Here is a 20,311-nt window from a genome sequence, read left to right on the forward strand (position 1 = left end):
GTCTAGGTACAACCTGCCATATGAAGGATGTCGGGTCCTGTACGAAAGCTGACTGAGTAACTCGCTCAACCATTGGGTGAGATGGAGTCTCGGGGCGTTTGACTAAGGCGGATTTTCATCGGAAAGGCTCAATATGTGCGAAGTAGCGATGACTTTCGATGAGTCTGTAGACAACCTTCATTGGTAGGCTATGATATCCATGCTCTGACTAGGTAATTCGGAGATGTCCAGCCTCTATTTTGGCATCTCGCCCTCCTTCGCCCAGTCACTACTGCCGGCTTTATCCATTCTTGTGCATAATTGAAGTATTCCATAAGTGATCAAGATGTGCAGATTGTGCAAAGAGGCTGTGGGGAAAAATATGAGTCTGCCATCAAAATCGATATCAATTAGCTGAACCAATGAATATGTGTGGATGAGATTCTGCCAACAAATGTGTATTATTGTGGATCATTTGTCAAGTCATTAATGAGTAGGCCTGTCTATCGGATATTAAGGTCAATTCACGATTTAAGGTATCAAATTTGGGGTCAATTCACTGTGGGTACGGTAGGTAGACTAACGTGGGTTAGCTTCACAGTTCTGTTCTTATATAAATTAAAAATTCTGTTTACAAACATCACCACCAACTTCCAAGTTATACAAACCTAGGAATATCAACGCCCCAGCGTTTCCGTTTTGCTCATGAGCAAATCAATCCAATACGATCTTAACCACAAACATCAGTCATTTCCGTAGCTGCAGCCTCACTATCGTCGTTTCCACTTTATGCCGCTCAGATCACTCATTGGGTGATGTTTTACTGGGCTGGGCTCGTATGCGTGGCAAGGGCGCAGTAATGTTGCATGAATTGACGATTTTTAACTGGAGATCGTCAGGGATTGCGGCCGATGCTAATATTGAATAATTGAAGTCTTCACCAGCATGACCAGCAAAAAGAACCCAGACAGAAAGAATAGGAAGGAAAAGGGAGCAAGGGAGTATTCTAAGTTTTGTTCCATGACCAAAGACTGAGGGTACCCCAATGGAACTTCGAAGCCCTATCGAACAATGAGATATAATTATAATCCTGGGTACGTGGCATGATGATTAGCTCGATATATTACTTGAAGAAGAAATTCATGGGTTGAGCAGAAAAATCCTTTATTTTTGGACGATGATTTACAGATGACTACAGTATTGGTGTGGTTACTAGAAGGGGGTCGCCTATTATTATTGTAGGTCGAAAACAAAATAGTAGCAGAATTCTAATGTCCTAGAAAGCGTACATCGAGGTGTACATGCATTCAAACTAGTCATAAAAATAATAAGCCTCGAAAGATCACCCACGAGGCGATTTTGAGGCAAGAGCAAGTGTCTTAGATCTTTTTTTTTTGGTGTTAGAAGTTAGAACAGCCTTGCTTTTAGTTCTCTCGGGCTCGCACCTCAATCTATCATTACTTGATTAGGTTTAGACCATTTAAATTATTTTTAATTGTCGAGATTGCAAGAAATGAGCCAGTATTTCGAATATATACATGCAATCGTTTCCTCCTTATTATGATCATAAAGATTCTCATCACTGATTTCACTTCATTTCTTCAATATACTTGTCGTCGCTCAGCTCCTTCCTTTCCCAAGACGACATGCGTAATTACATATAAACCTAGCCATCACGCAAAGATACCATTTGGAACCGGAAGTTGCGCCCCGGATCCCTTTTCCTTTACAACTGTTCATCTGTCCCAATTTTTGGTCCATTGGAGTAGGAGCCCATTGATATCCAGGTCGTTTCCTTTTTCCTTCTTCACTTTCTGCCATGTTGGATTATAATAGGGAGTTACCACCATGTTTCCCACCAACCAAAGTTGCTTTTCAAGGCAACCCTCATCACCAATATCCACCATCTCAGGTCAGCCCTTATCATACACCATTCTCATCTCACCATACATATCCAACCCCACCTCCATCACCACTATCATTTGCGATGCCCCAGGATCATAGGATAGGTACAATACTTGGAGAAACTCTATTATTGTCACGAGTGTTAGGCTCAGGAGCCTACGGAACTGTATATTATGCTCAGGATTTGTCCACTGGAAAAGAGTATGCCGTAAAGGCGCTCAACAAAAGAAATGCCTATGGGCAGCCCTTGGACGCAAGACAACGACTTTATCAATCAAGAGAGATAGCCCTGCACTGGAGTGCTTCCGCGCATCCTAACATAGTCTCGATGTATAAGATTCTCGATGACCCGGACTGCACCTATGTTATCCTGGACTACTACCAAGAAGGAGATCTCTTTTCAAATATTACCGAAGGTGGTAGATATGTAGGTCATGATGCTCTAATCCGGAGCATCTTCCTCCAAATCTTGGATGCCACGGAACATTGCCACCGCCTTGGAATATACCATAGGGATCTCAAGCCTGAGAACATTCTGGTCGCCAATTCTGGTCATACCGTTTGCCTAGCAGACTTTGGATTGGCCACTCAGGAGCCAACATCTCGCGATCACGCATGCGGATCTACATTCTACATGTCTCCAGGTAGGCACTATTCATTCTACTTCCCCATCTCCGATAAACCTTCCCATACTAACTCGTTCCACTATCAGAGTGTCTAGAGCAATCATATAAACCTTACAGATGTGCGCCAAATGATGTTTGGTCTCTCGGAGTGATCTTGGTCAACCTCACCTTTGGAAGAAATCCTTGGAGACAAGCCTCATGGGACGATGCCACGTATAATGCTTTTCTCAAAAACCCAGATTTTTTGAAAACTATCTTGAACCCATCGGACGATCTTAATCTCATTTTACAAATGATTTTTCAACAGGACCCGGAACTCCGTATTACAGTTCCAGAACTGAGATTAAGAATACAACAATTGCCAGGTTTCTACGCTTTCTCTTCCCAAGGATCTGGTCGTACACCAACACCAATCGTCGGCAATTTAACCAATGACTCTGGATACTCCACCTCATCTCCTTGTGTCGAAAGTCCATTTCGCTCCTCATCTTCGTCTCGCGACTCTGCCATATATTCCGACGATGGGTGTACCAGCACTCTCAATGGAATCACTAATTCGACTCGGGCATTACGCAGCACCGACAACTCCTTTCTAGATTCTAACAGTCGTGAGAATCGCGATGTTCTTGCCCACGGGCATGTTTATTTTGATGGGCTGCCAACACCTTCAGGGTCTTCTCAATCATCTTCAACTTATTCAAAAATTGGAGCACCTTTTCCAAGGAAGTTTTGAATGGACCAGTTGCGCAACGCACAGACTTCATTGAGAATTCTCGTTTTTAAAAAGTCTCACTTTATTTTTTATTTTGACCTTAATTTTGGAATTCATTGTATAGTTATTTTTTCGGCCGGGCTGCTTAAAGTGGTCAGGACCCGGTCATTGCATGAGTAAAACGAAGAAATGTTGGAATTTTGGCCTCGGGTCTTTGGTGCAGGAATCAACCAGGCGTTCAAGGCAGGCAGGACAAGCATAGCGGCGGCTACATGCCGATCTACTGGGAGTTGTATTTTTTATCATGACGAAGTTTTTTGGAGTTCCCGGATTTTCTTTTAACCTATATGATACTTTCGCTTTATACCCTTTGGGCGGAACATTCCAACGCATAGGACGGTAGAAGGATGGAATTTTCATGTTTGTCTGGCTAGACAAGCTTCTATGGCAATAAAATACGTTAAAGACCACTTGTAAATAAGCGGTCGGGTTTTAGGAATAAGATGGTGTTAGGAAAGAGGAATAGGTATAATGTACATGACATCGATACAGCATCCAATGCATCGGACGGAGTCATCGCTATACCAATAGTTAAAATAGTACAGCGATCTTTGACAAACAAGATTTGTTGCTTGCATGTGTGATTCTAACAGTGCATCTTGCACTTGTGTTCACTCAAAATAAAAACGGACATTCGATATGCTCGGCATTCCCATCAGAAGTGGAAAATGCAACACTCTCAAATGCTTGTCTTGAGAGCCAGATTTACCCGTCTCGCCTACAAATTCACGAACCACAATGGAAATGACTATCACATACGAAAGAGACGGGAGAACATGCATGAGCCTAGATTAAGTGCCTGGGCATGGATATGCGGTGACGGGGATCACGATAGTGGGTGGTGATTCATTCCAAGCCACCGTTCGCCTTGATTTCTTCGAGATGCACGCTTCTGCGCCCGGGAGGGTCAGATGATGCTTTGGTGGCTGACCAATAAGATATGAGTATTGTGTTTGTGGCGAGGACTATCACGTAAGTTTCACTTGACCACTCACTGGCGTTTGCTGATCTGCCGACTATCCCCAAAATGCACGTGCTGTCAGTGCCCCCTTTCTCAGTGAAGCGAAGCCGCTAAATTCCCCGCATCGATCTGTGCTCTGCTACGAGTATGTAGTCCTAGCTATATTGAAAGATGCATTGTTCGGTTAAGTAGTGCTCATATGCTATTGTAGCACATCTGACGCTTGTTAAAACTCCCAATCCGACCGTCTTGCACTAACATCATCGGACCGGAGCTTTTGGTGCATCGAGATCTCTCATCCCTGAAGTCTGGGAGGAAAGTTAAAACAGGTCCATGGGGATGGGGATAAGACGATACATTTAGAGTTAGGGAGTAAGGCGCAAGATAAGATGATTATTAACCAGATATTCGCAGCGTGAACGGACGATGACGCGAGACTGGTGCCAGTGCACTAATCGATCAGCTATGTCGCCGCACTACGATGAATCCAATAAATTATAATATGAAGTTTCGTCAAGGAATATTGTTTTATTGGACTCAAAAATCAAGTACAATATCTCGTGCCCTGAAGAGCAAGATCTAAGAGATACTATGCTTGAATGCCAAGCTCCTCTAAGCAGCTAGTGAGCGAGCTCACGTGACTCTATCTTCCTTTGTTGCATATCTGAAATTGGATACCGTGAATGTCATGAATGTCTCTCGGCTCTACAAAAGACATAAACATAAAAAGTTAATAAATGCCGTCTATCAGTGTGACACCAATCTGAGTCTGGATTCGTCTGTCGATCACTCTTCTAACAGTATTGAGAAATGATATTCTCATTGTGACCAAGATTGATAAGCGAGGAACGATAAAGATATGATTGGATCGTGTGACCGAGCCAAGTATGGAAGTTTGGATTAAAAAGCTAGCTACCTACCCTCCTACCTATCGTACTTCTCGTTCTTGGGAATCCGCTAGTCCCTTGGGGTTCATGCCCGTCATTCTGCGACGCCACATCCGGATGAATGGCAGTGATATAACCTTAATCCACAACTCATCAACGATTTACTTGATGGTAATAGGTATATGAACCCATCTATATTTAGTTTCATCAATGGGTTTCAACTTTTCAGGTAATATTCTGGAAATTCGAGGTCATACCGGAACATTCCCAGCAACGGTGCCAAGGATCTACGAAAAAGGGCATCCTTTTCCCACCATCATGTGGATCTGCGCTTTTGTATATTCAATAGCTTCTTGCATTTGCAATTAGTCTGGGTCTCCATTTCATGCATTTCCCTTAGACCCAGAGTTGATGTTTCCCAATTGAGACGCGCTTGATTGGTCGAAGAGTCTGCGATGTTATATAAATAGTCTTGAATCCGAATAGACTTTCGGGATGGTATCTTAATCGTTATGGGCTACAATTTAGCGAGCGTGATAATCATGACCCGGGCGAAGGGTACAAATATAAGGTTAAAATTTAAAGACACATAAGGTATATGGAGGGTTTATCATGTCAGAATCTTGAAAGAAGTTTGTTTTATCATCTCGATACAGGTGAGTGGACATGGCTATGGCGTACATAGCTGAGAAAAATGTTGTTTCAAGGAAGAAATACTCATTTCCATGGTTACAAGTGATCCAAAATGTTGACGTTCAGACATACATACCCAAGACAAAACTTGACCGAGCACATTTCTTGGCTGAGGTCATGAAAACCTAAACTCCTTTACACTTTCCCAACATACTTCGAGCGACATTCTAGCTCTGAAGCTTAGTGATTGCCCATTGGAGACGATACGGGTTACAATACGAGACAATCTTGGAGTGAATTATGAGTGATTCAACTTGAGACATTTGCAGATGTGCAACAAATCTATATCCTCCGAATTTCGCAATACACAACTGGTCAATTTTATAATACTTCGTCAACAAGAAATTTCCGGAGTTTCCTTTTACGAGATTGGTTGTTGATGGGGGGTTAAAACCTAATTGATGTGCTGAGAGACTACGGCAAGACGCGAAGCTGTGTACGTCACAAAATTCGAATTGGTAAATCGGAGCGAGGAGACTCAACACCAAGCAAGCGAGGGGGCAGTTTATTCATCAAAATCATATAAGTATCTACACACTAAAATTCAGACAAACCGAACAATATATTCATGTTTTGGGAGATATGGTGCAGGTGGAAATTCGAAGACACTCCATTTTTTTCATCCTTTTCCGTAGAATTACATATATTTATTACTGGTATCATTGTTGAATTCCAAGGTTCAGAGAACAGTTGAAACCAGCTCAACTACGTTTTCATTGCAGTAATGCTAGATCAGTTGGTTTAGTAGATTCTTGGACTTCAGATTGCCTTGATATAGTAGCATTCTATCCTGATATTATGTTTATCGACGCTATTTTACTCCCATAACCGTCAGGGTAACCCATAAAACGAGCTTATATTCTGTACAGTGAATGTATTTTACCATGAGTTGGTTCCCTTCAGTTCGACAGCCCAAGTACTATATCGCTTAGCATCGCCAAATCTGTTGGATTTTGATCTGTGACCTAGATAGAATACACACGATTACCACGAGAAACTTGCATTATACCGAAGGCCTCTATCTTTCATGTACCGGTAGTATAAATATCACACTGCGTGTAGAGGTATATATTCGATGTTGCAATATCATAGCAGATATATACGTATGACTTCCAAGTATAAGTATGCACTACACACAATTCCAGTCTGATTCTCTACGCTTGCCTGCAAATCTATTTTGAACAGTCAAGTTTATCATTATTGATCCACCCATTACAGGTTTGGTCGCTGTTCGTAACATCATGAAGCGTAATGTACATCATCTAGATCCTTCTAAGTGCTCAGAGCGCTCTTTCGATCAATTTTCAGGGTGGATCCAGCACTACGGAGAAACGGATGGGTTTCTCATATACTGTCAACCAGTAGCAAAAACTACATTCATTACTGGCTCAGATAAAATTGAACAGAAGTCCAAGATTTCTGCACAGTCTGAGCGGTCTCGAATTCAATATTCAGACTTCCCGAATCTGCCTGAAACATTTCATATGAGAAGTGTAGACGCACATGAATACTCACGCTCTCAGCATATCTAAACCCCTACATATCCGAGACTCGGTCACGCAATACTAGATAAACCGAAACCCTAATAGTGCAAAGACGATCGCACGAACTTTTCCTCACAAGCCAGAGCTATGTTCGAGAACTCAAAATCCTACCATGATGCAACATATAGGTCAAAGCAGTCCATTTCTCCGAAACCATCACAGTTCAGACGGAGGTGGCCGCTGCCAATGGAAATAGCTCGTAATTGAATCTCCGATTCAATAAATACCTTCTTCTCAAATCAATTCATACGGAAATTGTTCAGATGTGCAACAAAACTGGATAATGAAACTTCCAATAGCTTTATTGGCTCTCAGTCTCTCCAAATAACCTCAAGAGTAACTCCCAAAGTGGAGAAGCCGATCAGTTGAGCCGTTTCTCACTTTAAGCATATCTTTCCGACAGCCCTTAGATTGACGACCGGGGCCCTCGAAAAAGTCAGACATGCATGAGCTTGTCCAAAAGAGGAAGTGTTAGGAGGTACCAGCATTTTAGTATGCAGGATATGCATGTTGTTTACGTCTGTTATTCTTGAAGGTCCTTGTAAAGCGTCGGGAATATGATTGTTCGTTTCCTTGGTCAGAACACTTCCCAAGAGCGGGTTATAAATAATGCAAGCCCAACTCCATCTCTACAAATCAAGAAATACCATGTGTTCAGAATTCAGAACTTTACCAGAAGAAGCAAGAAAAGCCTAAATAGTAAAAAGACGAGATTGAGAATCTCAAGATCCAGAGTACATAAGAACCACTTTACATAGATCCCACTCCACGAAATCAATGTCTTCAGTTCCATTAGATTATTTGGTGTTCAGCGGGCCTGCATCCCAACCCTCCCATATAGGGATATCTCTCACCCTCGAAAGGCCAGCAGACTGAGCTTGAAAAGGCAGTTATCTCTTGGATAAGCTGCAAGAGAGCATACTTCATACATTGAAGCGAGTATCATCTAGCATTATTACCCTATTTGGAATGATAACATATAGACCTATCTCTGATTATTCTCAGAAGTGACAAACCCTTCTTTGTGACCACCTTTTTGGAGATATTCTGATGCAGAACATATAACTATCACCACCTTCATATAACCAAAGATTCACTTGTCTTGTAGATCGAAGGGAGTGAATTCCCAAGCCCAGCAGTTCTGATATCAAGATTGAACTTTATCTTCAATTAAAATCGCTAAAATCATAACCCTTTCAAGGATGCCTTCTTTTGGATTTCGATAGCAATAGAAATTTTATCATCAAGATAAAATTTTTGAATATTAATTATCTAACGAATTTTGTATCCAGACAATGATTCGAAATATTTGAGGGTCGATTTATTACAGAATTTTGAATGCAGGGTAGTTTGGGCGTGTCCATCTTAGGTTCTGATGTAGCCAATTCTGCGATTCGAAATAAGGATTATCTTCACCGCAATTTCGAAGGTACACGTGCGTAAGCACAGTACGAAGCAGGCAAAGGACGCAAGATCCGCACCAGTCTGCTCTTTTGATACCTACCCGAGCACATTTGTGGACTTCCAACTTAAGCTGTACCGGCCTGAGCCGGCTTGCCAGAACTAACAATCTAGATTCAAAAGAGACGCACACATTAGGCTGAAAACTGATGTGGTTGTTGAATAACGTGAGATGCTGCAAGCTGGACTTGCATCTTACATCTTACATTGACTCTCATCTGACCATTTTGGCAATGCTTGCCAAAGCGTGCAGTATCCCACAGTAACGGACACCGGGACTCCCGTGGAAAATTACCATCGAATCGTTGGCGCCGTAAAGACAGTACGTACTATGGCTGACTGGTGGAGATGCAAGCATATCATGCAGCCACGAAAGAAAGATGAAGTGTTCTTGCAGAAAAGATGGAGGTGCGGTGTGTGGTGTGTGGTGGATGGATGATGGTTGATGGTCAAGGATGCTGGGATTGTTTATTAAAGTGGTAACCCAAGTAACTGTAACCGCTCACGGACCTCCCCGCGATCAAAACGCGACGAAACACGAAACACGAAACACGAAACGTTGATATCGATAATGAAAGGTTAACTCCAACCGACAAACACTCAAACACTGGCTGATGATTGATGGCTGTCAATTCTGCATTGCTTTCCGTATTCGATCATTCGTGAATCGTGAGGGCATTAAAAAGATATAAGGATTGTGGAGAGGATGCAAACGGAAGTATCCTCGAGAATTCCTGGCCATACAATACTCGTACAGCGTGGAGTGTCCGCATACTGCTACTGCAATAGAGATTGTTTTATCGACGCGTTGTGTTCCGTTATACAGGCCAAAAGTGTATGGTGCAACCACGGCATTGAATTCTCGAGGTACTGGTACTCGATTTCATTTACTCTCGCAAGGTTATCGATATTGGCGGTAATCCATGCAAAGCGGAATGGAATCAAAACAAAGCATTCGTCGCGTACCACCCACTCGAGCCACCCATGAGTACTCCATACTGGGACAGCAATAACTTTATGGCAGTCACTCCACCCAGCCATTAACATTCAAAACAAATAAGAATCGACGATGAGCTGACGAAGTGTCCCATTCCTTCTCTGGTGATACTGCATAAGTTCGGCTTTCTTACCCGAAACAATGCTTGGGGAACAACGTCTTCATGCTTCCTGCAGTCAGCTCATAACTGAAGACTTTCTTCCCGCTCCGACTCGAGAATTATCCCGTCGCAAATGGATGGGACCATTTATTGATTGCTCGCATGAATTTGAGAACATGTGACTTCGCCCTAGTGGGAAAGCTTCGCAATTCTTGTTATTTTATGTTTTGACAAGTCGACCGAGGTAATTCAAGCGTGCTTTTCGTCTCGAATCAGTTGAAGAACCGTTGAGCACTATTTGCAGCTGTGTAATACTATACACATTTGATCAGGAGTGTAAACAAATGCCAGATGCTTGGCAGAGCTGCGTAGCCACGTGATTTTCTCCCCCTTCACCCCTTCACCCCTTCCCCCCCTTTGTCATTAGCGACTTAAAAGTTCCATGGCCTCTTCCTCTTCAGCAAAAAAAGGGTTTGGTGTCGTTCGCAATGACTGATGGTTACTAGTCGTGTTTTCGTAGATTTCATTGCGCAGCGTCCGGTGGTTATGTGATCGAAGGTAAAGGAAGCTCCTGCCTCGGCGATGATAGTTTTTTTCTTCTCAAAACTTTGTCGTAAAATAAAGTTGGCTATCTGTCATATTGATGAGGATTGTCTCAATGACTGATGGCTTTGTTCTCTGTTTGTATGATTTGGTTGCGTTACATTCCACGGCCATCTTGTCAAGAGATTAGGGATACTCTTGCCGTGTATATAGAATGTCTATATTTCAGATTATATTAATGTCAGGGCTTGAAATGCTCTTTAGGACGCTATTATTGAGGTATTAGATTATTGGTAGAAAACAAAAATAGTCAATTATGGGGAGCGACGAAGAAGGAACTGTTCTTAAAAAAGCGAGCGCAGTCTTCTTATATATGTGCCATCTTGTTCGTACACTAGATCTATCGTTCTAAGCCTTCGTTGGACTTTTAGATTGTCGCCGATATTTGCTTCTTAAAGATCGTCACTGATCAGGTTTTTCAATAGATCACTGAATTTTTCAAGGCAATTATCCGGTGTTCACCAGCCACCTGTTGTACTTTATACAGCGTTTAATAAAATTACCACGGTAGCTGAAGAAATTAGCTACTCTTTCATTCATTTCAGACATGCAGTTCACCGATGCTTGATTTTGGAAACGTATGTCATTACAGTATTGATAAGGCATCAAGGCCAGTTTCGCTAATGCATGCCCCATACTCCAGGTTTTGGCGAAGAAGAAAAAGGAATACGCTCTTTTCTACATTCAATACCAATTAATTATATCAAGAAGTCGGTCTTCCAACCCATTTTTTTTTAGAACAGAATTTGTTACAGGCTCTTGTAACAAGCTCTTGGATGTTATTCGCATAGAAAGTCTTATTTGCAACGATGTTCATGTTGTTATATAATGACAAAAACTCAGCACCTTTAATGTATGGTCTTCTTCGCATGGCTGGGCATGCCACTTCTTATTCAGTTTGAAGCTCAGACCTTTTGCCGATCAATGAAATGATGATGATGTGATGGTGATGGTGATGATATAGATTAAAGGCTGTCGAGATTGCCGATGAAGAGACTTTGAGCACTTCGGAAAATACAGAGTACCATCAATAGATTATAGAATTATACTCGTTCGTTGTACGGTACTTCTACAATTTGTTGTTGCTTGTTTTGCATGTCTGGGTACTATAAGCATTCTACCACAAGTCCCTTCATCTTATCTTCAGTATAAGACAAATCAATAATACACATTTTATACATAATCGCCTTAAAACTTCACCTCGTGATCTGTTCCTTCGCGACCATGACCTATCCAAGCTCCCCCACTCACTACGTATGATCAGTGAAAACCCCAAATGACGTCTAAAATGTGAGTATTCTTCATTTTGAGGTTTGTCGGAGTTACCCTAGAATACTAATGAATCTGTCCACTTTGTCACTTAGGTATTAATCGGCTCGTTAACTAGCGCAGCGCACATTGCAAGACCAGACTCCCAAAAATTTCTACTTCACACTTCAATAATCACTGGAAACCTTTCTCTCAGTATCAGATTCTGCCCTTCATTGCGAATTTGCAGGACTTTTCGTGAATATCAGATCATACACCAGGAAGACAACGAGGACCTGGTCTCGATCACATCTGGTACAAATCTATCTTTACAACTTCATTGTAGGCAGCACCTCCAATTTAGAGCACCGCTTCTACTCTATTCATCTTCATCTACACAAAAAACACTCGTTTTACCATTGAACGATCCGAACTACAATATATCTGCAAGTTGTGTTTCTATCTAGAAGCATCTTCGTGCTTCATTCAGTCCTCAAATACATCACCGCTACCCTTTTTCTATACCAATACGATACAGAACCAACACCAGAGCCACACAATAGCCCCGAGTGAGATACGGATAGCATAAAAACACCGACTAGCACAACGAATGACATAATCACCTCGAACAACTGCGAATGAAATAGTCACCTCGAATAATAAAACAAACACGAATAACATAACCACCTCGGAAAAAAGCAACAACCTGAATTAGCAGAACAACTACAAATAATAAAACAACTACGAGTAACCAAGAGACATATCATACGCTGCCAATCATGTTACCAATCCCCTCTTCCTCGCAGCATTCCAAGATGTTGTCACCGCTGTCGTCAAAAGGCACTTCTCCAAGTCCAGCTGCAGGATCTAACACAGCAGACTCCGAGTCTATCGATTCATCATCACAACCTTCCCTTTCGAAAAGCTCCCGGGGCATATTTACACCATCTCGAACACCAAGTTTCACTTTATCCAGCCTAGCTACAAACGGCTCTTATTCCAATCAAACCTTGACAACCATGGACCCGGTTTCCGAATCATCTACAGCAGCCGCAAGTTCAGGTGTTCCTGATACCTTACAATTAACGGTTACGAGAAATGACGAGTCCAATAAACTCAAGGAAAATATGGATCTTGATGAACCTCATCAAGTCAAAGCATCACACTCAGCAAAGAACGCTATCTCAAACACCAAGTCCAAGAAACGAGAGTCGGACAATGATGAATCTCACCAAGCCGGAACCTCGCACTCGGCAAAGAAACTCAAAAAGAATGCCGGTCAATTCAACGACGGTTTGGATGGGAATAAAATCATTCCGGATGCCGACGACTTAAGTGGAATGAGAATGACCCGCGCAAGGAAACGTTCTGCCGAGAAGAAGATTGAAACAACCAACAACACCGCCAACGAAAGTCTTACAGCCCAACCCTCGAACGCTGAAGCCAACGACGCCGCTGCGAGCCAAAATAATACAGGAATAACCTCGGGGGGTCAGAGAAATGCGGCCAATATGGGGCATCTAACAGATGCACAGGGACGTGACTACAGTGTTGAATTCAAACCTGAGCCATATAGATCTCATAAAGTCTATACCTTGGTTAGACCAGCAAATAAGAAGACTTTGTCTTTTAGGGGCACTAAGCCTAAGGTTCCAGTTGACGATGCTCAGTACATATGGTTGCAGAGCCAACCAAAAGATGTCAGAGACAAAGCCGAAAATATGGATCGGGAAGGAACTAGCGACCTAATTGGAACTTTTTTGGAAAAAACGCGCAAAACTCTGCCCAATGGGGATAGGATTGAGGATAGTTTGCCTGTCCACTATACGTCTCAATTCATCAAAGACCACCACGCTCCCATCTCTGAAGACGGGCGAAAGCAAAAGGGGAAGAGCCAGACTTTCAAATTCAAAACTTATTTTCCTGCTTCAGCTCTTATTGAGACTTGTCCCTACTTGAATGTGGAGTTCATCGAGACTGAGCTTGAGACAAAGTCAGAGGAGAGTTTTGCGTTGAAGGCTAAGATACAGGAAGCTATTAAGATTCAGAAGACCAAAAATGTAGAGGCAGCAAAGGCGGCAAGAGCAGCTAAGGCGGCAGAGGCGGTAGCTAGGGGACGTCCTGTTGCTTCATCTCGCGCTTCTCCAGCCGATTATATTCGTGTAGGACTAGAGTGTGAGATGATATTGGACAACTAATGGCCATTGGAATAGCTATGAAAGAGGGAGAGATAAACGCCAATCTCTGAAAGCGATCTTTGCGACAAAAGCACTGTTTTAAATCTGGCTATATCAATAATGTCTAATGTCTACTATTAATGTATACGAGCCCAAGGGAGTGGCTTCTGGGAATCTAAATGTAATTAGTCCTAGTATTACAAGAATCAGTCGATCTGAATCAACGTAATTTTCACAACAAGTTTCTTGTTTTATGTTGATGGTATATGAAATTGAATCTGTTTGACTCGATAGAAGTGATATTTTCACCAACGATATCGAGTTTACTAATTTATATGACTAGATTACAATAAATCCGAACTGTTCATTCCTCACATATCGTCCTCGAACCCGAAAATCTTCAATGAATCTCTCCACAATCGTCCTTCGTCTTCTGGATGATATGTTTGTTTCACCCATCCATTTCCGAAAATCTGGTAGTCATCCTTTCCCCGTTCCGCTTCACCACAATTCTCCAGATACTTCCCCCCCTTTCGCTCCCACTCCTTGCCAACCGCCGCAATAACAGTTGTTGCAGCTCCTTGCTCAGGACTTTTCAGGACTTTACGAACTTTCTCATTGCTCATAACTTGAGCCGCCCATTCCCTGTCCAAGTGTCTATTAATATTCGTGTCGATAGGACCAGGGTGGAGACTTGTTGCATGTAATCCCTGCTGACCATAGCGACGATCTAATTCATTGGCCATGTATATATTTGCGAGTTTCGAATTCGCGTATGCAGTTCCGTAGTTATAACCTCCCTTTTGAAAGTTATAGTTGTCGCTGTCAGGAAGATCGCATATTCGGTGGCTGGCGGAGGAAACATCTACCACGCGGGAATGAAATTCTGGACTGGAGCTAAGGAGTAAGGCAGGTTTAAGAAGTTGGAATAGAAGAAAGTGACTGAGATGATTGGTAGCGAAGGTGATTTCATGCCCGTCTTCGGTAAGTTGGAGATCTTTAATGCCCATAACACCAGCGTTGTTGATAAGTATATTGAGCTGATTACCCGATTTCTCGAGGATAACCGCTGCAGCAGTTTTGATACTTACAAAAGAAGCATTGTCCATCTCTACAAGTGTAACACGACCGGGCTCTAAGATCCCATCAAGAGAAGTTTCAGCCTTCTTTATGTCACGGACAGTGAGGAATAATGTAGCACCTGTGACAGACAAGGCTCTCGCCGTTTCGAGACCAATGCCGGAGGCTGAACCAGTGAGGACTATTACTTTTCCGGTCAGTTTACCGATCAACGATTCGTCCTGGATAATCTGAAGTGCAGTTGGTCGAGAATCTCCGGGGCCTTGGGGAATGATGTGAGATGCAGCGTAACGATTCATGGTGGAAAGTGTGTAGGATCTGAAATTATTGGTGGAGGGAGAAGAGGAAAGAGCAAAGGCGCTGATGAAGAGATGAGGGAAAATACATGCTCCATAGCTCTATACTTATATTTAAGTTTCACAGTCACACTTACCTTACACGATGGAGCCCCTGAGTCTCGCTCTTGCTGATTGGGTTCGCTAGGATGGCATGCATAAGCGGCGCCTGCTCAGCGGCGCCCGTGCGCCGCCAGCCGAACACTTCTTCCCCAACAGTGTGGATCAACAATGGCGGCGCACCCACTCCACAACTCACTTCCCTTCGCATCGCCTTGGGTTAACGAAACATTGTTTTCTGCATTCACTTTCATTATACCCCGAAATCATTGTAGGACAATAGTTTTCCTTGGAATATCCTCCCCACCATGCAAACACCCAGTGATGGGTCGAGCGCCGACCAGGCACGGACGTCGGAGCAAGTATGCATTTCATGCAGGATGCGGAAGAAGAAATGCGATAGATTACTTCCACAATGTACGGGATGCTTGATGTAAGACAATACATCTGTTTTCCGATTGTTCTTTTGTGACGTTAACAGTATTATTTCAGGAGAGATCTAATATGCGAATACTCTACGCCAGAACAGACCCGCGATTATGTACATACATCTACCTTAACCTCTACGCAACCATGGAATAATATCCAGATACCAGTGAACTATGATAGTTTTGATACACAATCGATCAATTACTCAGCAATGTTGTTTCTGGATCCATACATCTTACAGCAAGGACAAATTGACATACCCCAGCCGTGTACTTGTATCCCAGCACATATTTTTCATCTACTAGGAGACATCACTTCTATCCACATGTGTGCTACCGAGTTCTTCTCCCAGGACCACACATGGATGCCATTTATCTCCAAGCTCCGTTTCTACAGCTATCTTCTACCATCTCACACGACCATTCCTAACCGTCCAGAAACCATTCTCCTTCTCCTCTCAATAAAACTAATAACTACACTACCTCCCACAAATCCACGGAATCCTCAAACTTCGCTATATCAAGCCGTAAAACATTATTGCCTTGAAGTAGAAACCTCCAGTGTCCTTTCTCTTCCCATTCTCCAAGCAGAAATCCTGATCGCATTGTATGAGATGGGTCATGGTATTTATCCTGCTGCGTATCTTTCTATCGGAGCATGTGCGCGGTATGCATATGCTCTGGGGATAAATTGTAATAAGCGGCTAAATTTAAGGAGGGTTCTTACGATGTTGGAGATGGAGGAGAGGTCAGTATCATCTGCTCATTCATCATGCTTTGCATTCTTTAACGTTCAACTTTGCATGAGCATCTTATCTTATTCAAACCCTAGATCTAACTATTGTATCCACATTCATCTCTTCGTGTTACTCCCTATGATTTTTTTGGTAGATCATTACTGACATTCCAATGCTTCAGAAGAAGAGTTTGGTGGGCTATTGTCATTCTGGATCGGTCAGTGATCTCCTCTCCGATGATTTCATTTTCAGAACCTACAAATCAAGACCTATCCTTCGAACCTGCTTATAGTTAGGACTGACCATCATCACAGTTTTGTTAGCATAGGATCACCAGGTAGACCCTTCGCAACCTCAGAGCCAAACCTAGATGATACATTACCATGCGACGACGAAGCATGGAACAAAGGTGTAAGTGATATATTCTCAGACGCAATCACCAACTATCTTAACTTACTTCTGACTCTCCTACCAGATCATCAATTCCTCCAGTTACTCTACCTTATCCTCTCCAACCACAAGCCACATGAGTAAATTTGCTCTGCTATGTCAAGCTGCTAGATTATTGGGTCAAGTGCTCAACCACGTTTCTGGCGATTCATCTCATGATGATGAGTTATGGATGCAATTAGATCGGACAGTAACCTCTATGCTTGAGGCTTCAGTGAATGTAGAAAATCCGGATTGCGATCGCATTGCGTTTATATACAGGTATGTTTTTCATCTCTATTTTCCATTTTTTCCCCCTGTCCCAGCCATACATCTCCGACTAACTCTCCACTCAGCACCCTTTTAGCCCTACACACATCATCTCTCTCTCCGCATCCATCAAATCCTCCATCCCCTCTAGACCAGCACCGCGCTGAACGCAAAGCCCAACTCCTCCAACGCATAACCCAACGAATCATCGCAAACACGTCAACACCCCGTTCTCTCCTAGGACGCGATCCCAGAAGCATGTCCCTATGGGCGTTGTTTTTCGGTTACCATATGTGTGTTGAACAAATAAGATCTAAAGATCCATCTTCCCACGATATTGTGGTTCTCGTGAGGAAGGGATTCGAGGAGGCGGATGTGAGATGGAATGTTGCTGGTATGTTTTCTCTTCCTTCTCTTCTTCCTGGTGATTGCTCTGGGGTTCGGGTGATGTCGTGGAATTCGTGTTGACGAGTTTTAGGCGTTTATCTTCGGTTACTTGAGGCGCATGAGGTGATGGATGGGTATTGAGATATATTGGGGATGCAGACAGGGAATTTGGGAATAGAGAATCTTTAATTGAGGATCCGGGGAATCACGAGGATAATGCTATTGCTTAAGCAGGTGGTATAATTGTCTCAGAATCAAAGCCCCCCAGATTGCACATACTTGATAGCTCCCATTTTTGGTAGTAGTGGAAATGGCGAATTAGATGGCATGGGCATGTGTTATAATATGCATGTAATAGTGCCTTCATTTGTCTTGAAATTCAACCATATCCATTCATTGGACGTGATTCCAATGGTCATAAAATTACACTTTGAACTGCCTCAATGCGTTCTTCTGCGAGGAGATGAGGTTTTTCCTATCCACAACGTTCCATCCTCGATTGGAATGTATCCCCCACTATGCTCACTATATCCACGCACTAATGTACCCTATTTTTCACGCAGCCTTTCCTTTCCCTTTCCCTCCAAATTCCAGGACCTTTTTCTTCCCAAAATTCCTCGCTTTCTTCCATTTACAATACAACACGACCACGTCTTTCAAAACTACAAATAGGCATCCTCCAACTAAACTTCTGGCCCATTTCTGTTGTAATAGGCCTGGCTTTCCTCCCCATCTCGCCTTCACCCATATAGATGGCAATGCGTATTTGAGTGCATCGCCCATTATGCTTGATATCGCAGGAAATAGCACTGCGCCCATAAACTGGAATGACAAGCTGTGTGTACTAATATTTCGACGGACCCCCATATTGTTTTGATTGCCGTTTTCGCCTTGCCCGCCACCTTGATTCTGATTGCGATCACCCAGAGGTGCACCATCTTGGGGCACCAAATTTCCGTCTTCGTCCATTACTTCATCAATGATCTCCATCTCCATTTCCAATGCTAAGAATCCATCGCCTTCTCCTCCCCTGCGTTGTTCCGCAGCGATTTGTTCTGCAGTTTCGCCTTCTCGTGGTTTGCGCTGGACAGCCAAATCCCACCTTTTTTCCAAGTCGGAAAACATGTGACGGTAGAGGGTGTTGTATGCCAATCTGACATAGGGAACAAGTACGAACGCGCGACCCGGGGATGGAGGCCAGGAGGTGATGCTCTTGCTGTCCGGGCTAAAGAGAAAATACTTGAGCCATGTTAGCAAACGGAGACTTCAATCATACTTTGCCAATTAGGTGCAACTAGGGATTCTCAACCTACAGTAACAGGTACTATACTGAAAACTGAATCCGCAATTCTTGTCCGTGATAATAGGAGGGTTGGCGCAATCAATGGCAGCCCTATTGTTGCCCTCCAACTTGGTACGGTCATGAACCCGCCTCCGAGAAATGGAAATAAATATTTGGTTAACATTTGTCTCATGGGTAAGTGTATGCTACCACCAAGAACAGGACGGTCTATGAAGTCGTCGTAATGCGTCAAAATCATCTCGCGGGCTTCATCTGCGCCAAATACTAAAGCCAGGCTGTTAACACCAAACAGAAGAGATCCAGAGTAAAAGCAACTGAATAATGCGCCGGCGGCCGTGGGAAGTACCATTGTCTCCGCCATACGTCGTATTTTATCGACCGTCAAGACGAGATAATCTTTAGGCTGGTCTATTTTGAGTTGATACTTGCAAACTGGACAGACAATCTTGGGTGCCATTTCCTTGTCTGCAGATACTGCTATCCATTCCATTAAACAAGATTCGTGTGCTCGCAAAGAACAAGGACACGGTGATCGCCACGGTGAAGCTTGAGGCCCGTCGTCAGTATCGTCCATCTGGCATATCCAACAGGTCTGTATTTCCCTCTCCGGAGAAGGTACTTTATTATCTTGTGCATCGTTGGACTGGGTAGAGTTGTTAGATTGAGGTTGATTTAAAACATGAGCTTCGTTTGATTCTTCAACTATGGGCATGGGAGTTTCGGGAGAATTGCTAGCGGTCGTTGGGACTGGCAGAGATTCATGATTCGATTGCTCAGGGTGTTCTGGGTCACTTCTATCTTGCGCTTTTTGAAAGCCGGGGTTGGGATATGCTGATTCCATTGTGGAAATTCGAGAATGGTTTACTGATCGCAGTGATTAAGGAAAGTAGACAGACGGGTATTATCGCATTGCTGAGACAAAAAATAAATAACGGAAAATCCTGAGGGAATGTCAATGTAGGTGTCGGTATTGAGGAAAGAAGCTTGTGTGACAATAAGTGAAATTAGGTAGCCTTCCCGTTGTATGAAGATGCATCCTCGGTTTGTTGATGACGCCACACATATTGACCTTTACTAGCCACATTAAATTCTCAGCCTTGTCGCTTCAGACCAATTTGAGGATTAGAAGGCCGGATCCCCTTGCTTTTCTCTGATATGTCTCGGAGGTTTAAAAGCCGAAGAATCTCACCCGGCATATTCTTTACGGAGTATATATACTAGCTGGCTATCTCGTATTCAAACTTCACGTTTTCTTCACTACAATCTTACTTTCTCTTCTTTCCTTCTTCTTACATCAAATTTCAGAGCTATCACTATCACATTTGACAT

At 43.0% G+C, this 20,311-nt stretch overlaps 5 protein-coding genes across 5 annotated transcripts; 3 read left to right on the forward strand and 2 right to left on the reverse strand.

The window, feature by feature from the left end:
- Positions 1–1,798: 1,798 nt before the first annotated feature.
- EAE97_002423 (uncharacterized protein) lies at positions 1,799–3,243 on the forward strand (the record flags this gene model as incomplete). The annotated part of the gene is made up of 2 exons (XM_038872934.1): positions 1,799–2,528; positions 2,597–3,243. The coding sequence occupies 2 exons, from the start codon at positions 1,799–1,801 to the stop codon at positions 3,241–3,243; spliced, it is 1,377 nt and encodes a 458-aa protein (XP_038736140.1).
- Positions 3,244–12,555: 9,312 nt separating this feature from the next.
- EAE97_002424 (uncharacterized protein) lies at positions 12,556–13,974 on the forward strand (the record flags this gene model as incomplete). Its single annotated transcript, XM_038872935.1, has 1 exon — positions 12,556–13,974. One exon carries the CDS (start codon positions 12,556–12,558, stop codon positions 13,972–13,974), a length of 1,419 nt encoding a protein of 472 aa, XP_038736141.1.
- Positions 13,975–14,324: 350 nt separating this feature from the next.
- Positions 14,325–15,332, reverse strand: EAE97_002425 (uncharacterized protein; the record flags this gene model as incomplete). The annotated part of the gene is made up of 1 exon (XM_038872936.1): positions 14,325–15,332. One exon carries the CDS (start codon positions 15,330–15,332, stop codon positions 14,325–14,327), a length of 1,008 nt encoding a protein of 335 aa, XP_038736142.1.
- Positions 15,333–15,736: 404 nt separating this feature from the next.
- Positions 15,737–17,820, forward strand: EAE97_002426 (uncharacterized protein; the record flags this gene model as incomplete). The annotated part of the gene is made up of 7 exons (XM_038872937.1): positions 15,737–15,861; positions 15,921–16,604; positions 16,775–16,810; positions 16,908–17,004; positions 17,069–17,304; positions 17,379–17,686; positions 17,771–17,820. 7 exons carry the CDS (start codon positions 15,737–15,739, stop codon positions 17,818–17,820), a joined length of 1,536 nt encoding a protein of 511 aa, XP_038736143.1.
- A 414-nt stretch (positions 17,821–18,234) lies between these two features.
- EAE97_002427 (uncharacterized protein) lies at positions 18,235–19,823 on the reverse strand (the record flags this gene model as incomplete). Its single annotated transcript, XM_038872938.1, has 2 exons — positions 18,235–18,918; positions 18,993–19,823. 2 exons carry the CDS (start codon positions 19,821–19,823, stop codon positions 18,235–18,237), a joined length of 1,515 nt encoding a protein of 504 aa, XP_038736144.1.
- Positions 19,824–20,311: the final 488 nt, after the last annotated feature.

Source organism: Botrytis byssoidea, assembly GCF_014898295.1.
Source record: "Botrytis byssoidea strain MUCL 94 chromosome Unknown BBYS_004, whole genome shotgun sequence".
Taxonomy (NCBI): Eukaryota; Fungi; Ascomycota; class Leotiomycetes; order Helotiales; family Sclerotiniaceae; genus Botrytis; species Botrytis byssoidea.